General features: G+C 37.0%; 1 protein-coding gene across 1 annotated transcript in view; it reads left to right on the forward strand.

The window, feature by feature from the left end:
* Positions 1–494: 494 nt before the first annotated feature.
* ENTREP2 (endosomal transmembrane epsin interactor 2) overlaps positions 495–22,043 on the forward strand; it is a gene marked incomplete at its 3' end in the record, with an annotated part of 36,993 nt that continues 15,444 nt past the window's right edge. Inside the window, exons 1-3 of the mRNA XM_082290447.1 lie at positions 495–605; positions 6,226–6,357; positions 16,279–16,386. Of these exons, the coding sequence (XP_082146573.1) occupies positions 507–605; positions 6,226–6,357; positions 16,279–16,386 (339 nt within the window). The 5' untranslated portion in view covers positions 495–506. The remainder of the gene's footprint in view (positions 606–6,225; positions 6,358–16,278; positions 16,387–22,043) is intronic.

The following is a 22,043-nucleotide window of genomic DNA, read 5'->3' on the forward strand; positions in this document are numbered from 1 at the left end:
TAAAAAGCCAGTAGTTATATATACCCAGAATTTTATTCACTCTTTTTTCCCAACTTATAGGAACTCATGATACGTGATATTCACAAATACTTTTCCTCTTTAAGATACCCATATCCCCATCAAAGGGATTTAAATTGCTTCAAGACTACATCTGTTTATAATAAAACATTTTTCAAATCTTACTTTTTAGTAATGCCTGGTAATAAAATCCATTAAATTTTCAGTGTGTGTGATAAAAGTGGGAGATAAATGGATTATTTTGAAATGGCTGGAGGAAAACATATAATAGTCATGTCTAGTTTTGATTTAGCTTTCTCTTACTGTGCAAGACCAAGGACGCTGTCAGATTAAGTACCCTGTTCTCTTTAAAATATATAAAATGTTGCCATCCATGTAATTGTGTGACAGGCTGGAAGTTCTTGAACATGTAAATTATATTTTTCCTTGTTTGCCTCTTGAAGTGAGTAATAATAGGGTGCTTGGTTTCTTTCCAGATAACGTTTTTCATGCTGCTCTCTGCAGTGTGTGTGATGCTGAACTTGGCCGGGTCCATTCTCTCCTGTCAGAATGCTCAGCTGGTGAAGTCCCTGGAAGGATGTCAATTGGTGAGTGATGGAAAACAAGTTTCTTACAAAGGGCAAGGATTCTGTTTTTCATTTGTTAAGGTTTTCCACACATATTCCTTTAATTTCTAAAACAGTATGTACTTAGTACAGCAATCTGTAGTTGTTACAACCTGAAAAAACATTTTGGGAAAAGTTTAAGTGAAAGCGTTAATGGATTTAGTGTTCTGCCACCTCAAAAAGTAACTTTTAATATCATAAGGACTTGCTTCTTAGTGTCATGGTAAAAATGATGCTTCAGCAGAATAGGTGGAGTACAGGCCACATCAGAACAATGTGGTGGTTGCCACGTGATGTCAGCGGGATCAGGATTCTAGCCAATACTTGTACAGGCAGTGGATTTCACAGATAGGAAAGTTTTGGTATGTGCATGCTAAGATTTTGTTTGCCAACCTGAGTTGTTTTTCTTTTTAATTTTCAAAGTAAATGAATGTTACTTGTGTTAAATAAAATACAGAACAATACAAATTATCATAATGTGGCATGCTCTAAATTATTAGTAGGTACAGTTTACCTAAAGCCGTTATGTTTTTATCTCAGGGAAATAATACATACACATTGAATTCTAGCATATTCTCTGACTTCAGCTTTCAAAGATGTCTACAGAAGTAAACTCATGACTGAAGTATTTGACTTGAAATAACAAGTGTTCAAACTGTACTGTCAATTTTCAGAGCATGATGAAATACTAAGTTGCTTTGCCACAGTGTGTTGTACTCTGTAAGGGCAACTTAATTTCATTGTGACTGTTTATCATATTGTAACTGCTTCAAAAAAACCAAAAAACAAAACAAAACAAGAAAGCAACAGCTTCTTCTATCCAGATCTTGCTTTTTAGGTTTTCCTTGCTCAAAATCCCGTTTTGGTCAGGCTGGGGGTTTGTACGTGAATATATTGCATTGCCATGTTGCAGTGATCATATATATGGAATTCTAGAGCTCTGTTCTCATAGATCACCCTCTGGGAGGGGTACACTGTAGTGAACAGCACTGCTTTATGATTAAGCACAGGATTTGACTTAGAAGGTGGTGATGTATTATGCTGAGCATATTTACTTACTTTATTACCATTTTTCACTCAAAAAGGAAAACATCAGTTTCTTAACAGCTTGTTCCAAGTGTATATTTAATTTTAATTCCTTAGATGGGTCTCTTTAGTGTTGTAGATCTGTGCAATCCTGAACTATGTGACTGTTCTGCATTATCAAATCTAAATCCTTTACTTGCCTCCCAGGATACAAATGTACTTTATGGGGATGCAGCTCTAGGAATCAAAATCCAGCCTTTGCAGACATGTGGTTTGAAATGTATTTAACATCCCATATAACTGAACCAGTAAATTTCCAAGCATGGTATAGTAAAGAAGTCAAATTCAAAATAAATTCTGTTTTAGTTCTGGTAGTTCTGTCAAACTCATTCATGCTGAGTGCATGGCTTTAAAAGGGATAATAGTATCTACTGTATTATGGAGCTTAAATTCAGCAGTGTTTCACATGTAGAATGGTTATTTGAAGAAAAAGAATGAGATACAGTAGTCTTATTTTGCTTTAAACACTGGGGATTTATTGTAGATTCCATAATATGTATTTTTGTGTGAATATGAGAAATGTGCTTGCCATATGTTAGCATTTTGAATGTGTAATTTGTGAAGTTGGCATTTGTGCTCTTTATCTTGCAGCTTAGCAACACACAACACTAAGAGGAAGAAAGGGCAGTAGCTTTAACACCTTGTTACGAAAAATTAATTGGACTTTTTTTTTCCATGATTAGCTGCAGATCTTGTAGCCAAAACCTCAAGATAATGCTTTAAGTCAGTGAGAGTAGGACATGTACAGAGCAGTTACACACTTGAGCTGTTCATTAACATGTACAGGAGAAACATTTCTATATAGGAATTTCTTTTTCAAATAACATATCTCTAAAAACTGTGCTTAACATATGTGGGTAGAGCAATTAAGATATTTTAATTTATATTCTACTACTGCGCAAGACAGAATATGTTTTATTTCTTAATCTGTAATAGTTTTTGTTGAGTTTACCTGTCTTGTAAGTCATTTATTCATTTAAAAATAAATGCTGTAGTTCTAATCAAATTTACAGGTGATTATTATTCAGAAAAGTAGTGGTAGTGTCAATCTCTCTACTGAAAGATTACTTATAATTTTCTTTTTGGTTGTACGGCTGAAATTGGCTAGTGGTTATAGTAACATGTAAAGGAAGACTCTTCTTTCCCCTCAGTTGTCTTTGGCTGGAATGACAGAGCCCAGATCCAGAACTGAGGTTTATTTGTATTCCATTTTGCACTGGAGCTACACTCTGGTCTGTGCATATTGAAAACCAATTTTAAAATCTCAGGAAAAGTATATACTCTGTTTTGTTCTTACTGATCTGTCAGTTTTTAATCTTGATATTTCCCTACAATGCAGCTTTATCCGTACTGGATCCTCCCATCTTTCCCTTTGCATAAGGTACTGGAATTGACTGAAGTTCCTTCCCATAAGCACACCAGTGGGTCTTTCTGGTACTTCACTGCCTTATCAGCTTTGGAACTCTCATACTTCATTTTTAAATTTTTTCTTGCCCTTTTTATGTTCCCTGTAAAAAAGCCTGAAGGTTAACGTAGAAGAAGAAGTAAAATCTATTACTTCTTTTACTAGAAGACTTACATTTGCAATAAGGAGGTGGTAGAATGCAAAGTAACAGTGTTAACAAATTCCTAATTTGCCCTTTTTGGGGTGAATGTATGTGCACTCAGCAGCCAAACATGCAAACAAGCTTCTTTTCAGCAGCATTGACAGAATTTGATTAATTGATACAGATGAAAAAAGTAACATAATGCCTGTGTGTGTGTGCATGTATTTGTAATAAATCTGGAAGGTCCTTTCCTTTCTTGATCCTCTGCTACATAAAAGTCAGGTTTTGGTGTGTGTTGTGACTTTGAAGTAACAGCTTTTTGAGACAGCAAAATGAACTTACAAGACAAATTATGCATATAAGCAGCCCTGGCTGAAGTTTGAAATCTTAAATACGGTTTGGATGAGGGTGTGCAACTGTCATCAGTATGGAAGTACACAAACTGTGCTGTGAGTATGGACTAGCATGAGTAAGAATCACGAAGCGGAACACAAATATGTACAGGATGGTGGGGGTATGTGCAGGGGATGAAGTGAATGATGCTTTCTTCTTGAGCTCTGCTAGCCAAAAAGAGATTGAAACACAGACAGTTTTGGAGGCACTGCTGATGTAATTCTATCTGAGGCTAGCAAACACCAGCCCAGCAGCTGGAAGGAGTGATCCCAGCTCCTGCCTGAACCAATGCAGATTTGTCAGTGTTACTGTCTCTGTTTATGAAGCCATGCTGTGAATGGCATTTGAGGTGTGATCTGGGCTAAAAATAAACCACTTCTCCTTCCTTCCCAGAAGAAAAAAAAAAGTTGGTTTTGGCACTGTTTAGCTCGCAGAATAGCTGTATGAGCTCTTGATCCTGTCTGCACAAGTGTGAGACAGCAGCAGGGCAGGGAAGGGCATTCTGGAGCAGGGGGCTCAGGAGTGCTTTCAGCTGCTGTATTGTTGAGAGCGCAAATGCAGTAACACCTTCAGCCTTTTGTCCTGCTCCCCATTACAGAAACACAACTTACAAAGAGGTTGCTTCCTGAGCATGGAAGGAAAAGGTGGACAATAAAGCAAATTGATAAAAATTCTCCAAAAATAATATGCTTCCAATCTGGTAGTGAATCTTGGGTGGTTTTGAATATGCTGTGATTCTTAAGGTGTCCCTGTGTTTTGCAAGAACTTTCATGTAAACAATTAGCTTTTAACTCATTTTAGGAATTCAATTAAAAGAAGAGCTCCTGGGCAGTACAGAGTTATGGAACAACTTTCAGAAAGATTGAGAATCTCTCATAAATGGGGAAACTTGACTGAGCCTTTTCAGCCTTATTTTTGTGGCACCTGTTCATTACATGTGATAGAAGCAGCCCTGGGATCTATATTTCATATTAGAAATGCCACATACATACCCTGAGTCAGTGCCTGTCCTTTATTAAGCAGGGGCAGCAAGAATCAGAATAGATGATCTTGCAGTAGAAAGCTTTGTCTGAGGTCCATTTTCCTCATTACAAAAACTTTTTAGCAGCTGCAGCCTATATTGATTTGCCTGGTGTAGCCTTCGGCTCCCAGCCTTAGCAGAGCTCTAAATCCAAAGTGTGAGTTTCAGACTTCCTCAGCAGCATTTCTTATTTGCTGTACCATTTCCAGAGAGTTTTGGGAGCAAGACTTCCCCAGTGACATCCAGTGCTTTGATTTTACATCGGCTTGAAAAGCTGAGGTCAGCTGATCATAAACCATTTAGTTGGGTTTTACTCGGATCTTTTACCTTTTAAAAGAGAGTATTAAAAGATTACAGGAATTGAAAAAGAGCCAATCTGAAATTGTTCAGGCTGCTTTGTGAGTTAAATTGTATGCTAATGAGATATAAACCCCACAACTATCATAGAGGTGATCAAACTGTTTTTTCTTTGTTTCTTTGCAGTGTCTGTGGCATAGGGTATGACCAGTCTCTGTGAGTTGCCATAGACAATTATTTCCAGTGTTGCCTTTGAGAATATGGGAAATGGTGTAATTTACATACCCAATTTTTTCTAAAGCCTTTTACAAATTGTGCTGGCTAGAGGGCAATCTGGAGTCTCAGGAGCTGAAGTCCCCTGAGATAGCTCCTGCCCTGAGCATGCTTTCATCACAGTAAGCAAGCATTCAGTCATCTGTACCTCACCTGGAGAAGTTTATTATGTTCTTTTAATTGACTCTTATTTTTGCTCTTCCATCTGCTGTCCCAGTCACGAGCATGTAAGGAGAGAGTGCTACCTAAGCCTGATAGGAGTAGCACTAAAAAATACATATATTTAAACAGATATAACTTTTAAGATTATATGAACAATTTAAACATTCTTTGAGGTCTAAGCAGTAAGTAAATACTCTGTTGAAATGATTCTATGTATAAGACTTTGCAACATAATTCTACAAGGAATGCTGGTACCTGTTTTTGTTCAGGAAATTGGCAACATCCTAGGAAGAATTTGAATTGAAAATAGCAAATGCATACTTGCATTAGGAAGTTTTTTGTGGATTTGTGTCTGGAAATTTCAGGGGTTTTTTTAATGTAAAAGAGTGAGTAACAAGGTGATTCAGATCTCATCACCCAGCCACTGTGCTTCTATCTTTACTTTGGGGAATAAAGGACTGATTTGTGATCATGACTCCTTCACTTATTTTCTGATCTCTTTCTGTTATTTTTTGTTTTCCCACATCTGCTATGATTTTACGCTTATTCAGTTGAGTTACTCTGGTTTCACCTACCCCCTGGGAAAGCAAATTTTTTTCAAAAAGAGGCGTAAAAGGTAACACTCTTTGATATTGAATTCTCTTTCTGTATTTTACCTGTTTTTATAGCTTATATTAACCAATGGAAAGCATTCTGCTCCAAGGGCTCTGCACAGGGATTTTCGTTTTGCATTTAGTAATCATTACTGTAACTGTAAATACCATTTTTGGGAAGTGTGTTTCTGTTGATTTATGCTTTCTCTGACCTTTTCTTTTCTCCACAGATTAAATTCGACAGTGATGGTGTCTGTGTTTGCTGTGAAATGCAGCATCAAACATCAGGCTGCAGTAACTTGGGAGAAACACTGAAACTGAACCCTCTGCAGGAGTGCAATGCAGTGAGGCTGACCCTAAAGGTGTGTTAGGACAGAATTAACTGTTTCTTGCAGTTTTAACTTAGCAAAGCAAGGTGTCTGATGAAGGGAGAAGCAGCTGATGTTCTCTGTGTTCGTCCACTCTCATGTGCAAAAAATACCTTCACAATATCAGCATTTCTGTGGGTAACTGTTTTGTTAGAGGTTATTCAAGAAACAGAAGTTAAAACTGGCTATGGCTGATGCTGGAAGGTACAAGAACAGGTATCTTTCACTGCTGTTCCGAGGTGGTGTTGTTTATTGGTGTTACGGTAAACTGCAAAGAAACACAAAGTATTGCAGAATGAGGAGGTGTTTTGTGATTTGCTGCTACCATGAAGGCAGCTGGACATTATTACCTTGGGAGAGAAGAGTGTTCTTTCTGGGTAATGCTGTAAATGTGCTTATAAACTGCCCTGCAACGTTGTAAGAAGTTTAAATCTTGTCATGTTTTGTGTTAGAATTACCCAGATGAAAATTTGAGAGCAAATACTAAGAATATTGTATGAGTGAGTTAGAGCTCAGTGTAATTGCTCACTTCATTATCACCAAATGGGAAGGCATTGATGCTATGTTGTTTTGAAAAATAATAAGGAATCAATGAAAGAACTGCTCATAAAAAGGAACCCTAGCCTGAGAGGCAGGTATTGATTCATTCTAGGTTCATTCATGATCAACAGAACTAACTCTATATCTGTGACTCTCAATTTCAAAGTATGTATTTTAATGAAATTAATAGAAAATAATGGAGTAAAGTAGAGAAATTAATTGTGAGAAAGATCTTAGGGAGGTAGATTATAGCGTGGGTCCTGAGAAAGCTATAAAAGTTTTATTGATATTTTCAGTTGAAAAATTGAAAGTTTCATTGAAGTATATGGTATTTGAATACATTTTAAAATTCAGAATGGGTAGAAATCCTGTACAAGGTATGTAGTAAATACCTAAATGTTCTTCAGCCTTGTTAAGAAAAAGCAAAAAACTGACACCAAGTAATAAGGATCAGGTAGAAGTTAAAACATTTTTTATGGCCCCAAAATTAAGTAAGAACTCTGCCTCATGTTTTAATGAGGATGATAAAGGTAACAGAGCAAAACCTACTGGGTAGCAGGAGTTCAATAAGTGGAAGAGAAGGATAACTTGACATGCTGGTCAAAACGTAACAATCTGCAGTGAAATGTGTTACAAGAAGGTAACTTCTGAGAAGGATGTTCCTGAAAGTATGACAGATGCAGAAACATGAACCTGTCATTCAGGGAAAGCTGACTTGCTAATTCTGTAAAAATAAAGATTGAGGGAGCATATGTTTGCTTCCTGTAAATATGTCAGTAAGGTAAACTTTAATCAGAGGGAAAACAACTGTTTATATTTGGAGGACATTGTCAGCATATGAAGTGAGTAGAAGTGACATATGCTGAAAATCAAGACAAGGTTTCTAACCAATACAGCAATCAGAATACAAGCACAAAACATGATTTAAGATATAACTATAATTTATAAAGGGAATTGACTTATCAACTTCTGCTGCAAGAGAATGGTTTTAAACACAGGAATTCCCATGAGTATAGTCTGAGTGCAATTTTAATTATGTTCAGAACTTTTCATCTAAGACAGGGCAGTTAGGAAAATAACTTTTTCAGAAAGTTTCTTACTTCTTTTTCAGTTTTAATTCTACATTTGCTTTCTGTTTGGGTTAGCTCTGATTCCTGGCTGTAAATTTAAGAACAGCATTCTACTTAGCCCATAAGAAAAAAAGTTACAGCTCATTAGATAACAGCTGATAGTGATAAGGCTCACCTCTTTAATTGCAATTAACAACTACAATGTGATTTTAAAGAAACAGGTGTTTTAGTACCAAAAGCTCAATTGTGTTCATTGTTTGAGGAGCCAGAGGGAGAGAAAATGTAGAGAACGAGAGATTATTAAGATTATACACCTTTGCGTATAACATTATGTAGGTTGTGTGCTCCTTCTCTTTATTGTAAGTGGGGTAAAAAGCTCATGTTCCCACTAAGTCATCTGTGGGTTTTTGGTGGTAGCAGCTGTGGAGCTCCACTGTAAGCAGAGCAATTGAGCACATATCACCTGTCTGATCTTGTTCCCAGGCAGCCAAACAGGACAAGGGAAACCAACAGTGGCCACTGGTCTTGTGTACGTTAACTGTGCCTTGCATGAATATTGAGTGGGGGGTTTATAATTGCTTTGAAAAATCTCTAAAGTTGTTATTGTTGTTTCTGCTATGAATCATGTCTTTGTGGCTTTTTGTAAATCAATCCTCCTTTCTTAATTTCAAGCCCTGAATAAACTACTCAAACATTTTAATGGGGACAAAAGAACTACCACTGCAGAACGTATGCTCACACATATGTACATAAATAAATATGAATATTGATTGTATACACTGACTGATCTATCAGCTAAGTGATGATTTCTGAGATTAGTTGAATAGTGGGATTTCAGCACAAAATTACATGCTACAGTAAAATGGACAAAAATACTCTGCCATTTGACTGTTGTAACGGGGATTCAGCCCATTCAAGGATGGTGAATTGGTGGGGTTAGAATTATATTTATAAGATATCATGCTTGTAGCCTTGTCTGCACACCTCAGTAGCAATAGCACAGTGGCATGATGTGATGAATTGCCATTAAGATCTGCAGGCACCCAAGTCTGATCCATCTGTTTTAAAATGGAGAGACTTCTGGTTTCTGTTTTTCACTAGAAGATGTGTTTTCACAGTTTCCTGCATTAGTAGCTCCTAAAATGCCCCTGAAAATAAGGTTCCTTGCTTTCCTCTGGGTACTCAGGGTCAATGATATGTGCTCCTAAAGGATGTCAGTGTTTCAGTATTTTGATTTTTTTTTTTTTTTTTTGCAGTAACCAAACTTCTAGAACAGCTTTATCCTGTGTTAGGAACTTACTTGAGTTAATTAAAGCCAAATGAACGCACAAGCAAATCCTACTTATTTACAAACGTAGTTAAAAGAATTTAAAAGCTTTATTAAGAATCAGGTGTCCAAAAATGAGATGATGACCACAGATGGGATGGACTTGGCATGCAGTTTCAATAACATCAACCTAATCTGTTTTTCCACAGGAAGTATGTTGGTTTGTGGATGAAATTTTGAGGAACTGAGTTTTTCTTGTAATGTTAATTAAAGTACAAAGGCTGAATTTTCTTGATATCTTTCATCTATGAAAATTATTTCTTCTTTCTAAACTCAGAATATTCTGAACTTACTTAAAATGCACATGGAACATTTTGAGAGGATGAAATTAGGTATTTAGAAGTTTAAATTATTTTGAAATGTATTATTGCTGTCTGATACTGGCATGTAAGAGGAGAATGTTATGCTGTTTTGGTTTAATAATGATCCAATTGAGTATTTTGAATTACTTTTAACAGCTTATACAGTCCAGAATACCTGCAGACATGTATGTGAATTTACAGATTTGCTATTTGTATAATTGCTTCCTACTTTACTTAGGGCGCAGCTGTAGAATGCTTTTGTGACTATCAGGCAAGGAGAGAAGCTGATTCCCTCCTCTGTCTTCAGCATACGTATTTGGTTTGGACTGCTAAAATTCAAGTACAATATAAATAGTAAATGTTTTTTTCAGGTTTCTGATTCCATTCATTAGTTAGCATGTCTATTAGAGATTTATGTAGCTCGGGGCTCTTGCCGTCTTCTGTGTGAATATTTTCTTTCCTTTCCTCCCCTTTGAATCCAAATTAGTTGTTACTGAGTTTCCTGATGACCAAGTCTACTCTTATGTTTAAATTTCTTTCCATTCAGAAGAAGATACTTCCACTTGCAAAACAGAGGAGGATGGCTCCTAACACATTCTTTAGAGTTCTGAGAACAGCCTTTCCTCAGATTTACTGTAAGACCAAATGCAATGTTATTAATTTTGCTGAATAACTTTCTCTAAAGGCTTCATAAGCTACTTGAAGTTGGGTGAAGCTCAGCATAGAATAAGTAATTCTGTATCAGATTTTTTAAATTGCTTGGCTTATTTCACATTCCTTTACAGGCAGCTGAAAATATTCCCTACATTGAGTGTATTTACCACACTAGAGACCATCCAAAATGGAGTGGGTCAGGGTGGTCCTTACAGTCTGAATAGTTGAGCTACTTTTCCTTCCTGATAAGTTTTACTGTTCCTAGCTTGGGTAATGAGTGAATATGGTTGTAAACTTCTCTCATGGTTGAAAAGGTGCCTCTTTGAATGACTGGAATCTGTTTATTCCATCCTTGTGCAGTTATTTTATGAAACCTTAGTCTTTCAGGAGTCTCTTAACTATCATATCCCCAGTACTAAATTTAATGCAGACACCTGAGTCAGAAGGTGTGCAAACTTGCGTGCAAGAAGACCTTCTTGAGTTTATTTTTAAGTAGCAACTGTGCTCTGCTTTTTAAAAATACAGTAAATATTTTAGATGCATGTAAAAATATTGTACTTTGAAACCTTAAATCTATTTTATGAAGTGTTGGCCATCTCTCCATTTACAATTCAATGTGTGTTTGAGGCCTATTCGGTTCAGAATTAATTCTTGAGCCTTTTTTGTATTAGAGCAGGTATTTTTCCCAGTGTTTTTCAGATGTATCCAGTGAGAACAACTGAAGTTATATTTTGAGTTAAAAGGATTGTTGTCCTTGAATCTTGAATAAAAAAGGTACATTAACACTAATTTCATGGGTGAAAAAGCTTTACTGCTCATTATCTGTTTTCAGGATACAGTAGTATAAGAAATGAAGCACTATAATTGAAGTCAATCAAGGAGAAAAGAAATCATCTCCACAGCATTGCAGCCGTGGAGCTGGGTTTAGCCATTGATCGCTGGGAATGTTTAGATCCATGTGTTCGGGGCTGCTGCTCACAGAGTGTTCTTTTTACACATCAGCAAGCTGATTTTACTTCTTTCCTTGCATATTGACTAATGTCTCAAAAATGCCAGGAACTTACGAACCTCAAAGACTACAAACCTTTTATTTCCACAGGAAAATAATCTTATCGAGCCAGCAAAATGTGAGTGTGTTGTAAAGAGGGCTGCCAGTTCAATACTGTTGAGCAGACTGGAACTCATAAAATGAAATGGATGTACTTGTTTCCTTCTAGAGCAAAATAGGCTTAACTATAGTTTCTCAATTCTGTGTAAGCTGATTAATTTTCTGTATGACAACTTGACAGAGTAAATGTTTTGTGGTAATAGTGCTTCATTTGTGTGGCATGGTCTGTATTGAATGTCAAATTCTCTGGTTTGATGCTCATGCATGTAACTTAATTTACAGTACAGTTCATTGCAATGATAGGAAGAGGCAAGAGAGTGACTAAATATTTGCCAAAATCTGCATGTGAGTTGAGTTTTGAAGATGTCCAGACATTCCTCTTTTAGTCTGGCTTACTTGATGGTTTTGAAAGGTAACTGATACTAGAGACAAATTCAGTTACAAATTTGGTTTCTGAGCTGAAGGAGCTCTCTGGATATGGCCCACCATTAGAGTGAAATGATACTATTCCAGTTTTCCTTTATATTTGCTGTGATAGGAGGTACAAATGTCGTTTTGAAGGACAAAATTTCAGGAGGGTGAACACACATGCAGTGATTATAAAGGACCCAGCCAGTGCTCCCATCACTGGGTGATGAGATTCATGCCATTGTCATTTTTCATTTTAGGTTCTATCTCATCTCTTTGCTTCTGTCAGGTAATTGCTTGTGCTAACAGCTGTTCTAAATTGCTTTGTTAAATGATTGTTTCTACATTTGAGTTATCGAAGTGACAATCACCAATTTTTTACTTACTCCAGTTTGATACCATCTGACTACTCTATCACCCAGCAGTTTGATGGAAAACAAAAAAAATCAGGTTTTAGGACAAATTGCTTTTTGAGTATACTGCAGTATGGGGTTTTTTTTCATGTGATACTCACAATTATATTCTAATTTCTTTTTAATACAAAATATTTTTTTAAAGTTGCAATTAAACATTCAGATTTTAAATAATACTCAGATGTTGTAACACAACTCTTATTTTAATGTGTTCTCTAGGCTTTTGGACTACACATTTAGAGAACATGCATTTTTGTATATTTATGTATTATTTTAATTGTGCTAGTAAACGAAGAACCCTGAGGTGCAGTAGCACAAAAATGGTGTCAAAAGAATAATAGTGAAAACAGCTTGAATTAGGAAAAAAAGAAGGAAAAATAGATGTCCTGTCCTCAAGTTAGACGTACGGAAAATGATAGTGTGAAGAAGATTTGAGAATGCACAGGTATCCTTTGGGACCACAGCGTAAGTCCAAGGTGTCTGTTATTATGGAGGGAAAGCATGACAAACAGTTATGCCAATGCTGGCACAATTAATTTCGTAATTGTTCAGCTGTAATATAAATGGAATACTGCAGCCATGCAATCTTGCTTTTTTCACTATCAGTTTTAAATTTTAGTTCAGCTTTTAAGATTTACTGGGGGACCTACTTGGGAAAATAAGTGGCCACAGAGAAACCGCTCACAATGTCTGACTCCTGTGGGTGTATATCTAGATTGATCTAGGCATGGTTCCAGGCAATTCTGACAGCTGATTCCACTCTGAAGGGGATTTGTGTCCTCTGCAGTTAGTGAGCTACGGTGTATCAAGAAAATTGTATATGTAACCTGTAGAAGAATTCTACCTAGTACATTACACTTATCAGAGCATTAATTATCATATAAACATGCTGAGGAATCAGATTTTTGTCTTAAAAAACAAAGATAGCATCTAAGCGAAAATTGGTTGAGCCATTTCTGAGGAGCAGAGGATTGTATTTCACACCATTAGAGATTCACGTGTTGTTTTCTGATTTGCATTCTGGTAGATGTCAGCTAAAAATCTGTCACTAAAGCTGCCTGATTTTGTATTTAATACGGATTTCCTGCTCCTTTAAACACCTATAAATGCAGCTGTCTGTGGCTGGGGACTGTGGGGAGATACAATTGGCCCTGCTGTGGTTACCGCTTTTTCACAGGCATTTCCTAAAGGTCTTCTTAATTGTCATTGTGTTTGTTCCAGCTGCAGTCTATAAGCACCTACCCTGTCCTTCTGGCAGCATGTTTGGCCATGGAGATCTTTAGTTCCTGCTCACTTTTTATCTCTAGCTGAATAAATGAGTGTTATGAATTACCTAATTATTTTTTCTACAGGGCACAGGGAGTGAATTTCCTGAAAATAGTAAATTGCCTGAGGCTGATTAATGTTTGGGGAGGGTGAGGGGTGTGGGGAGCAGAGAAGGGTGGATTGTGGCTTGATTCCTGTTTGAGTGGAAACAGACTTTAGGATAAAAAAGCCAAAACAAATAAAGAAGCAGTTTTGCTTTAAGAAATATCTAGTGATGGTGAGGACTCCACCATCATTGCTCAGTTATTACCGTCTCTGTTAAAATTTTAAACTTATAGTATTTTCCATCTCTTTGTTTAACTTCACTGCCTTTTTACATTTTCTGGCTTATAGATGTCTGCTGCTTATTGATCTTTATGAAATACATAAAAACTCTGCATCACTGCATTTGGTATTTTCTAGTTGTACCTTCACCTTCAAAAAGACTGTAGCAGGAGCAGTAACTGCTGTGTGCTTAGCCTGGAAAGGAGTGTGTGGGAAGAGGCTGCTGTTCCTGTGGAACATCAAAACAGTAATGCTGAATAACAGTGCAGCTGTCCCTGCGTGCCAAGGAAAGTCAGGATGGGTAAGGATGAGTGTAGCTTGCAAGGCACAGGAAGTAATCCTCACTCTGGAGTCAGTGTTTGCAAGGCCTTCAGTTGTGCCTAGTTTAGGATTCTGCATTTAAGGAAAAATGTGGACCAAGGTGAGGTGAAACAAATCAAATTTATGAAAATTATCAGAGGCCTAGAAAGTTGATTTCAGTTGAGGATTGGAGAAAATGGGGTTAATATGTCACAGTAAAGGTGGAAAAAGCTTCAAGAGTGATAATAGAGTTCAAAGGTGTAAAAGTCTGCTGTGTAACAGCCTGTTCTCAAGAGCTAAGGAAGAAAAGAAGCCATGAGTTTCATCTCTGGGATGGACATAACCAGGACACTGATGGTAAAAATAAACACTGGAATAGTGGGGTGAAGCTGTGGGATCTTTAGGAACAGATCAGAGAAACATCTGTCATGAGACTTAGAGGCACAGTTAAGTCTGTTGTGAGGCGTGTGAAGTTGTATGAGGGTCTTGGAGACACTTTGCATCCTAATTTAGAACTTTGATTTTATTATTTAGCATAAATGGTACTAAGTTATGCACTTGGATCAGCTAAGTCTTTTATATTTAAATGGCTGTAGTAAACAATGAATGAAGTTCCTTCCCGCTAGGAAATTGTCCTGTTTCTACCCTAGTTCTTGTCTCTGCCTCAGTGTTCTTTACCTAGGTTTGCATATGGAAAGCAGAAAATCCAGGGTCTCAATCTCTCTTTCTTTTTGCCACTGTTAACTAATTGAATCTCCAGGGATCACTTTGCCTGTGTACCTCCATCTGAATACTCTAAGTGTGTCTTTATGACTTTGTATTTGAGTGAGTCCTCTGTATCACCTTCTGCGAGTTAGAGATTGGCCCTTCCAGTATTTTGCTGTTAATGCTGATGATTCATTGTTCCCCTTTGCTGAGGGGCTGGCCAAGAAGACAGAAAACTACTGACCAGATCAGCTAGAGCAAATCTGGCTCAGTTAAGTTTTTAAATGACTAAAACTTGTTGGCCCATTTGTTGTCTGCCTGGTTCCCATGGCTGGCATTTCCATCTTCAAATGAAGGTCACTTGAGGAGCATGCAGTTACAGTGGCAGGAGTAAATCTGCACCCTTCTATCATTTGTTTCAGTACTGTTGGGGAAAACAAAGCAATTTATAGCATGGAAGTTACTTCATGCACTGGCAGTGAATAAAATACTCTAATTTTAAACTTAGATCCTATGGAATGTTCTTTACACAGTGAGTGTTTTTTACTCATGGTATTGTAGCAATTTTGATTTAGTTTTTCATCTGTTCTCTCTGCTGCATTTTCTCAAATGCTTTTACTGGCTGTTCAGAGAACTCAGCCACCCAACTGCCACAACAGCCATGCAGTTGCTGTACAATGATTGTAGTAGTTTTGAAATGTTGCCAGCACACTAAATTCTTTTCTTTTCACTGGCTGTGAAGAAAGTAAATACAAATTCAGTGATTGGAAGAGAGATGGATGCTTTATTCTTAATGACACCATTGCTATAAATATGTTTCCATTTTAATTCAAATGTTTCTTTTCTTTTATTCTACTTGTTAAAACAATACTCTGTGTTCTATTTTAAAATTCTTTTTCTTAAAAAAACCCCCAAGCCAACAGTATGACCATAAGCACTTAATTCATCAGTAGAAGGTGAAATGCCTGTGTGTGTAATCACTGTGTTTCTCTCATGTATAAAAATATTTCAGACGTATAGAGTTTCTGGCACAGAATAAGTTTCTATTCATACTAGAATTTCCATTGAATTTCTTTAACACACAACCCTAAGTTGGAGATTTCAACTACTGAAAGCAATCATATTTCTGCATGTTGTTTTTTAATCAGAAGTGTCTTTCGTAGTATCCTTCTTTTGATAGCTGTAGCTTGGAGTCCAGTGTGAAAGAGTAATTTTTCTTTTTGGGGAACTAGAAAATTTGAGCATCAGTATTTCTGAGGAAATATCTGATAACAAATGTGTTGTGAGAAGTGGGAAAGGGAAGATGTTTGTTTCTGTAATTGCTGCCTTTGTGGATTGCTACATGAAAAAGATTACAAGCTAAATGGGTTCTGCCCAGTTATTTGAGACCATATTAATTGATAGCAGTTGACAGTGTTTGTTATCAAATTCCTCAAACATTTCCTGTCCTTTGTGTCCCTGAGATAAGAGATGATATTCTGATGATGTCTCTCCGCAGGACCTGTTGTTCAGTGTGTGCGCTCTCAATATCATCTCCACCATTGTCTGTGCTTTGGCAACAGCAATGTGTTGCATGCAGATGGTTTCTTCTGATCTTCTGCAAATGGTGAGTACGTTTCAGTGACAACACAGGGGTTTGTCCAGCATAACATAGTGTCCTTCTCTGTGGTTATTCATTTGCACTCTTTGCTTGTAAAATTAAGCCTGTTTGTGTGTCTCTGTGTGGTGTTAGAATGTATGCGTACATGGGTGTATTTTTTTATCTGCATACATCTATATATATAGCACATAGATGTATGCAGTGTGAGGAGCTGCTGTGTTTTAAATGTTTATGTATTACATTAGGGTGTTATGATCAGAATTTTGCAATTGGGAGTTGCTATTTTTGTTAACGAGGTTATTAACGAGGTTTAGTTATATATGCCCGTTACATTTACTGTCATCACTTGTATTTATCTCCAGTTTCCACACTCCCCAGAGCAATTACTTAGCTTTGAGATCCCAGTTTTCACTACTGCATTGGTATGAGAACTATGGAGTATGAGAAGTGCCAATAACTCTGTTTTCAAAAGGAAAACATGTTCAGCTTCAGAGTAGCATTTGTGTTCAAAATGAGGGAAAAGGATTATTAGTTTTCTGCATAGTCAGCTGCATCACAGAATGCTGTCTTGTTTTGGTTGCACAAAGGCAGCTTTCCTATTCCAAATGAGTGTTGGGATTCACAAGGTTTCAATGTAATGTTGAGATTAAAAAAAAGAAAAATTTAAAAGCCTTTGTATTTTTCAGGCCAGCTACACTGCTTGTAACCTTGCTCTATTGCTGAAGAATTTAGGAAATGTCCTGTTTAATAAGAGAGGGCAAACACACTAATACTCACCATTTGTACAACTTTTTTTGCATGGATGGAAGACTGGCCCAGCAAGTTAGCTGTAAACCATTTAAACTACACAGAAGTGTTGTTTATTCAACAGGCATGTGGTTGTTTTAAAAATAAATAAATAACTAGAAATACACTGGGTGCCATGGATATTGATTTAAGTGCATGAATTGCAGAGTTAAGACTGTCCTTTCTAGACAAGTGTTCCAGTCACTGGGTTTCAAACCCAGTTAAAGAATATTTTCCATCTGGGATCTGGTGTTTGGTTCACATAGTAATGGATATAAGAAGTTAGGCTCATATGTTTAGGTAATGACTACAAATAGTACATAAATGCATTTTCGCTATAGGGCTCTGTGTATGCATATCGTGCAGGCTTGCAGATGCTTGTAAACAGTGCTTATTTATTAACTTTAGTAAGGATGCGAAACAATTAACAGAAATAATAATTTCAGCTGGTGACACTTATATTTTAAATGTTAAAGGATTTTTATAATATTCTGGGTATTCTTTCTTTTCACACACTCTCCCCCTCCATATTTGCTACAAGAATGCCCATTGACTAAAGAACTTTTTCACCTTGCAGTGTTGATGGGGAGATGAAGAAAATATCACATCTTGAAAAAATCTGTCTAGTGGAAAAATGGTAGCAGTGATCCAGAAGTGTAAATACTCCAGGAATCTTGATCTACACTTAATGATATTTAGCAGTGTCGGATAAAAAGGAATAGATAAAAATGAACCCAGAACAATATTGAAGTGCTTCTGATGGGCACATGCAAGAAGCAGTAACCTCAATAGGAAGTCAAATTCCTTAAAAGCACATAATTTTTCTCTCTGCCAACTCATTCTTGATGTCTTTAAGATTCTTTCTTTCCCACCTGGCAATGCTGCCATTATGTTAATTTCTTTTTGCTTCCTATGCTTTGTGTTTCCAGCTTTCTGTCTTCCTGCTTGGTTGTCCGTTCTCCCACCCTTTCAGCTCCTCTGAAAAGAATTTTCTTCCCTCTCCACAGAAGAAGGGAAATACATATATATATATATATATATATATATATATATATATATATTTCTGCTCAATCCCAATCTTTTCTTGTTTATCAGTTTTTCCCTTTCTTTTTTCAGGTTGCTGAGCCAGATTCCTACCAGGCCTAAGTGAGCGTAACTTCCCTGGGGCTACGCTGACTTAGACCAGTTGAACTCTGACCTGAGGATTTCTTTTTCTTTCACTACTTGCAGCCTATTGTCCCATGATCTGCCGTTCCCCTTTGCTCTACTACACCCATAAATCTGATTAACTTCCTTTTCTCTTGCTTGTTAATGTTTGGATTTGTGCTTTTTCCTTTTACTTTTCACTGATGCATGCATCTTCTCTTAGCTGGGTTGTCCCATGTTGGAAGTTGGACAGCAGCAGCAGGAGATGCCACTCCTCAAAGCTGAAAAGGTTTTAATTATTCTGCTGATTGTTTTACTCTGTTCTACAGTATTCAAGAGCTCTGCAGGCTCTCCTGTAGCAAGAAGAGGCAATAGGGAGCACCCTTCCTGGACATCATTAGGTTATTGTTAGAGCATCAGTTCTGTGTTTCCTGTGTTGTGTTAGTGTTCTTGTCTCAGAAATTAATCTGTTAGAATGGTAAGTTTTGCAAATTCAAAGAATTCCAATTTATTGCTTAGCAACATAAAGCAGGTGTAACAGTCTCAAGAAAATCTGCAACATTGGTTCTGTGATTTTGTGCTTTGTTGATGACTTTTGCATACAGGGAGTGTTTTGATTCATACAGGCAAACAGATGTATTTGCTGGAAAGTGCTGACTTCTGACATCCCAATCTTTAGGAAAAATGTCCTAAAAACATAAAAACAAGCTATCCAGTAGTAAGCAGAGTTTAAATTTTCCAATTAATTTGAAGAGGGTTTTTTTGGTTTAAAAATAGTCCTACCTAACAAATATTTCATTTCAAGTGCTAAGGAAAAAAAACCTGGCAAAATACTTCAAAGTATTTTTATTGCTTTATATTTTATTTTATATTTTTTCTGATTGTTCCTTATTGGAGTGGACTGTTTCAGAAAGTACCCCAAAATTTTCATTTCACTTTAACCTTTCTCACTGTGTTAAGTATAGGCATTTGCTCAGGCAAAGAAGCCCTACCAATTGTACTAAATCTGCAAGAAGAAGTGATATCATAGCTAAAGATTGAAAAGGCATTTTTTGTGTTTCACTAGAGAGTTTAAGGCTGCACTCCATTACAGGACTTCCCAGAATTGTTCTTTCTATGTACACACCCCTTTAGGAGATAAATACGAATCAAATCAAGATCATAGCAAGGCTCTGTAATGTGAAGAAACCCCTCTTCATAACCAAAGTGTCACTTCCATGATATTTCATTTGTTGCCTGAGGCAGTTTCAGTTTATATCTTGTCTGATGAATGGCTACTGCAAAAATGCACCCTGTTTTCTTCAAAAGGTAGCTACCTGAAATAAACTAAGAAATACAAGAAATGACAGCCACTGTGGTCAAGCTAAAGCATGAAGTACACCTATTCCACTCCTCCTTCCACTCCAGATATGTTTATACAGTTCTTACCCTAGAAGTGCTGGCACTGATATCATTGAGTGTGTTCTGATTTTATCACCATCACTGTTAGTTGCTGTTCATGTTATGTGATACCTAAAACCATCTGTTATTTTGTAAAGAAAATAAGGTAATGATGACACATGCAAGCTGTAATATTTAATTACTGTTTTCATCAGTCCCAATGATAATTCAGCATGTCATTATCTTAATAGGCTGTAGTTAATATTTCTACTCAAACACCTCACAGAAAACATCTCTGTATGAGGATAATATCTTGCTGGCATTGTGTAACCCTCATATTCTGGTGAAATAGTAATTTAAAAAATCCTGCAGAGTGAAGCTTAACTGAAAATTGATCTTAAGTTATTACATATCATTTATTATTTAATCTAATTGCATCAAAACCTAAATATTACTTTTTTGGGCACAAAGTTCACTTACAGGTACTGTAAAACCCAGATGACAGTCCCTTTAGAAATACGCATTGGGAATGACGTACATCCATAGAAAGATCCTAAATGTAAATATGGTTGCATAAATACTCCCCTCACACCCACCATAAATGCAAACCTTTGGTCAGGAAATCTTTTGACATTTTTAACAAATGTAACATTTTCATTAAACATTTTATTGGTAGAATAAGAATATTTAATATTTAAGACTAAAATATGGTCATCACTTCAAAAAAGATGTCGCAGAGCGATGCCCATGAGGCTGCAGAGCTAATGGCTTATAATGGTTGAGGGAACAGCAAATGGAAACAACTGAGCAGAAAAATCTGAATGCGTTTTCCTTATCAATATACCTTCTGTCTCATCATTTCCCTTTAAGATCAGGGACAAATTAGAGGAGTCAACCGTGGTCCTTCTGTTCTTGCAGACAATTAGAGTCTACATTTCCCTTCAGCAGATACTGATTCCATGTTTCAGAAAAGGAAAACAGCAACCTGTCCAGGAGGACAGTTAATTGAAGACAGAATTATAGACTCGAGTGTATTGCACAGAGCTTTTGCTCAAGATAACATGCCAGTATTTAATTATATGCAATTAGAAATTTTTATTTCCCATTCTCAAAAATTAGCAGATTTTTATAAATGACTGAAATGAGAATAATGAACCCTGTAGTCTCCAAAGGACTGTTTTGAAGTTGTACAGTACATTCAGTAAATGTGATGTGGAAGGCAGAGGTAATTACATGCAGATATGGGAAAACCTCCAGATAAGTTTCCCTTTGAGCACCTGTCACATACTGATATATGGCACTTCTGGTTTAGATAAGCTGTAATTGCTGAGAAGTGGCTCCCAGCTGTGGTACTTACCATGGGGTCAGTAGTGCTGAGCAGCAGCAGGATATACAGACCAGAGGATGTCTTTGCTGATGTTTAGAGGGGAGGTCCCATAGCTGGGAACACTGGTGCAAAGTTTTTATTCTCATATACCTTGGGCAGAAGGATGGACCACGTGGCATCAGATGAGGAACTGTTTCAGTAGGGAAATATATTGACAGGTCTTGCCTGGTGTTTCATCAGTTCCTTAACTGGGTCTCCTCCATCAGCTTTTACCTCAGTGTACTCAAAATATTCAGAACATGAATAATACCTTCCAATTACTTCAGTGACCAACCTTTAGATGACCTTTCAGTGAAGAGCTGGAAGTTTGGTCTGACAAAAAGAGGATGAGTTTTACAGTTTTACACATATCTATGTAACGGTGCTTATTTCACCTGGAAAAGTTAAACACAGAGAAGAGCTGTCTTATTCTTCTTCACTGGCCAGGGATAGCTGTCATGTCTGGCTGCAGGCTGTTAGGTGGCAGAGGAAGTTGCTGGTGTTCAGCCCCATCGTGTGGAATTCTCAGTACTATGGCAATGGACCCTTGAGCATAACTGCATTTTGAAAAAACTTTTACCTCTTCTGGAAGTAGAGTACTTCTAGCATTTGTGCTTCTAATTCTCTGCTTCCTAACAACTTGCTGCTGGTGCCTTGGCAAACTTCTGTATTAAATGCAGGTCCAAGGAGTGGGTACAAAACCAAAGTGTTTTATTCTTCCCTCATAACTGCAGGCAAAAAATTAAGTCCTCACTATGACGGCTGTTTAAATCGGGCTGTTCAACTCTGTCCAAGTCAGACATTGCCAATGAAAGCACACCACATTCTGTGTGCAGTGCGTGCTCTGTGTTGCACGTCCCTTTAGCACAAGCTCCAATCTGTGTAATGCCCATTCAGTATTAGACATGTTTCACACACTAAAAGTAAGGCCACGGATGAGATAACACCTGTGTCAGTGTAATAGTTTGAATGCCAAGCTTCAAGA

This window comes from Coloeus monedula, assembly GCF_965178545.1.
Source record: "Coloeus monedula genome assembly, chromosome: 14".
In the NCBI taxonomy this organism is placed as follows: domain Eukaryota; kingdom Metazoa; phylum Chordata; class Aves; order Passeriformes; family Corvidae; genus Coloeus; species Coloeus monedula.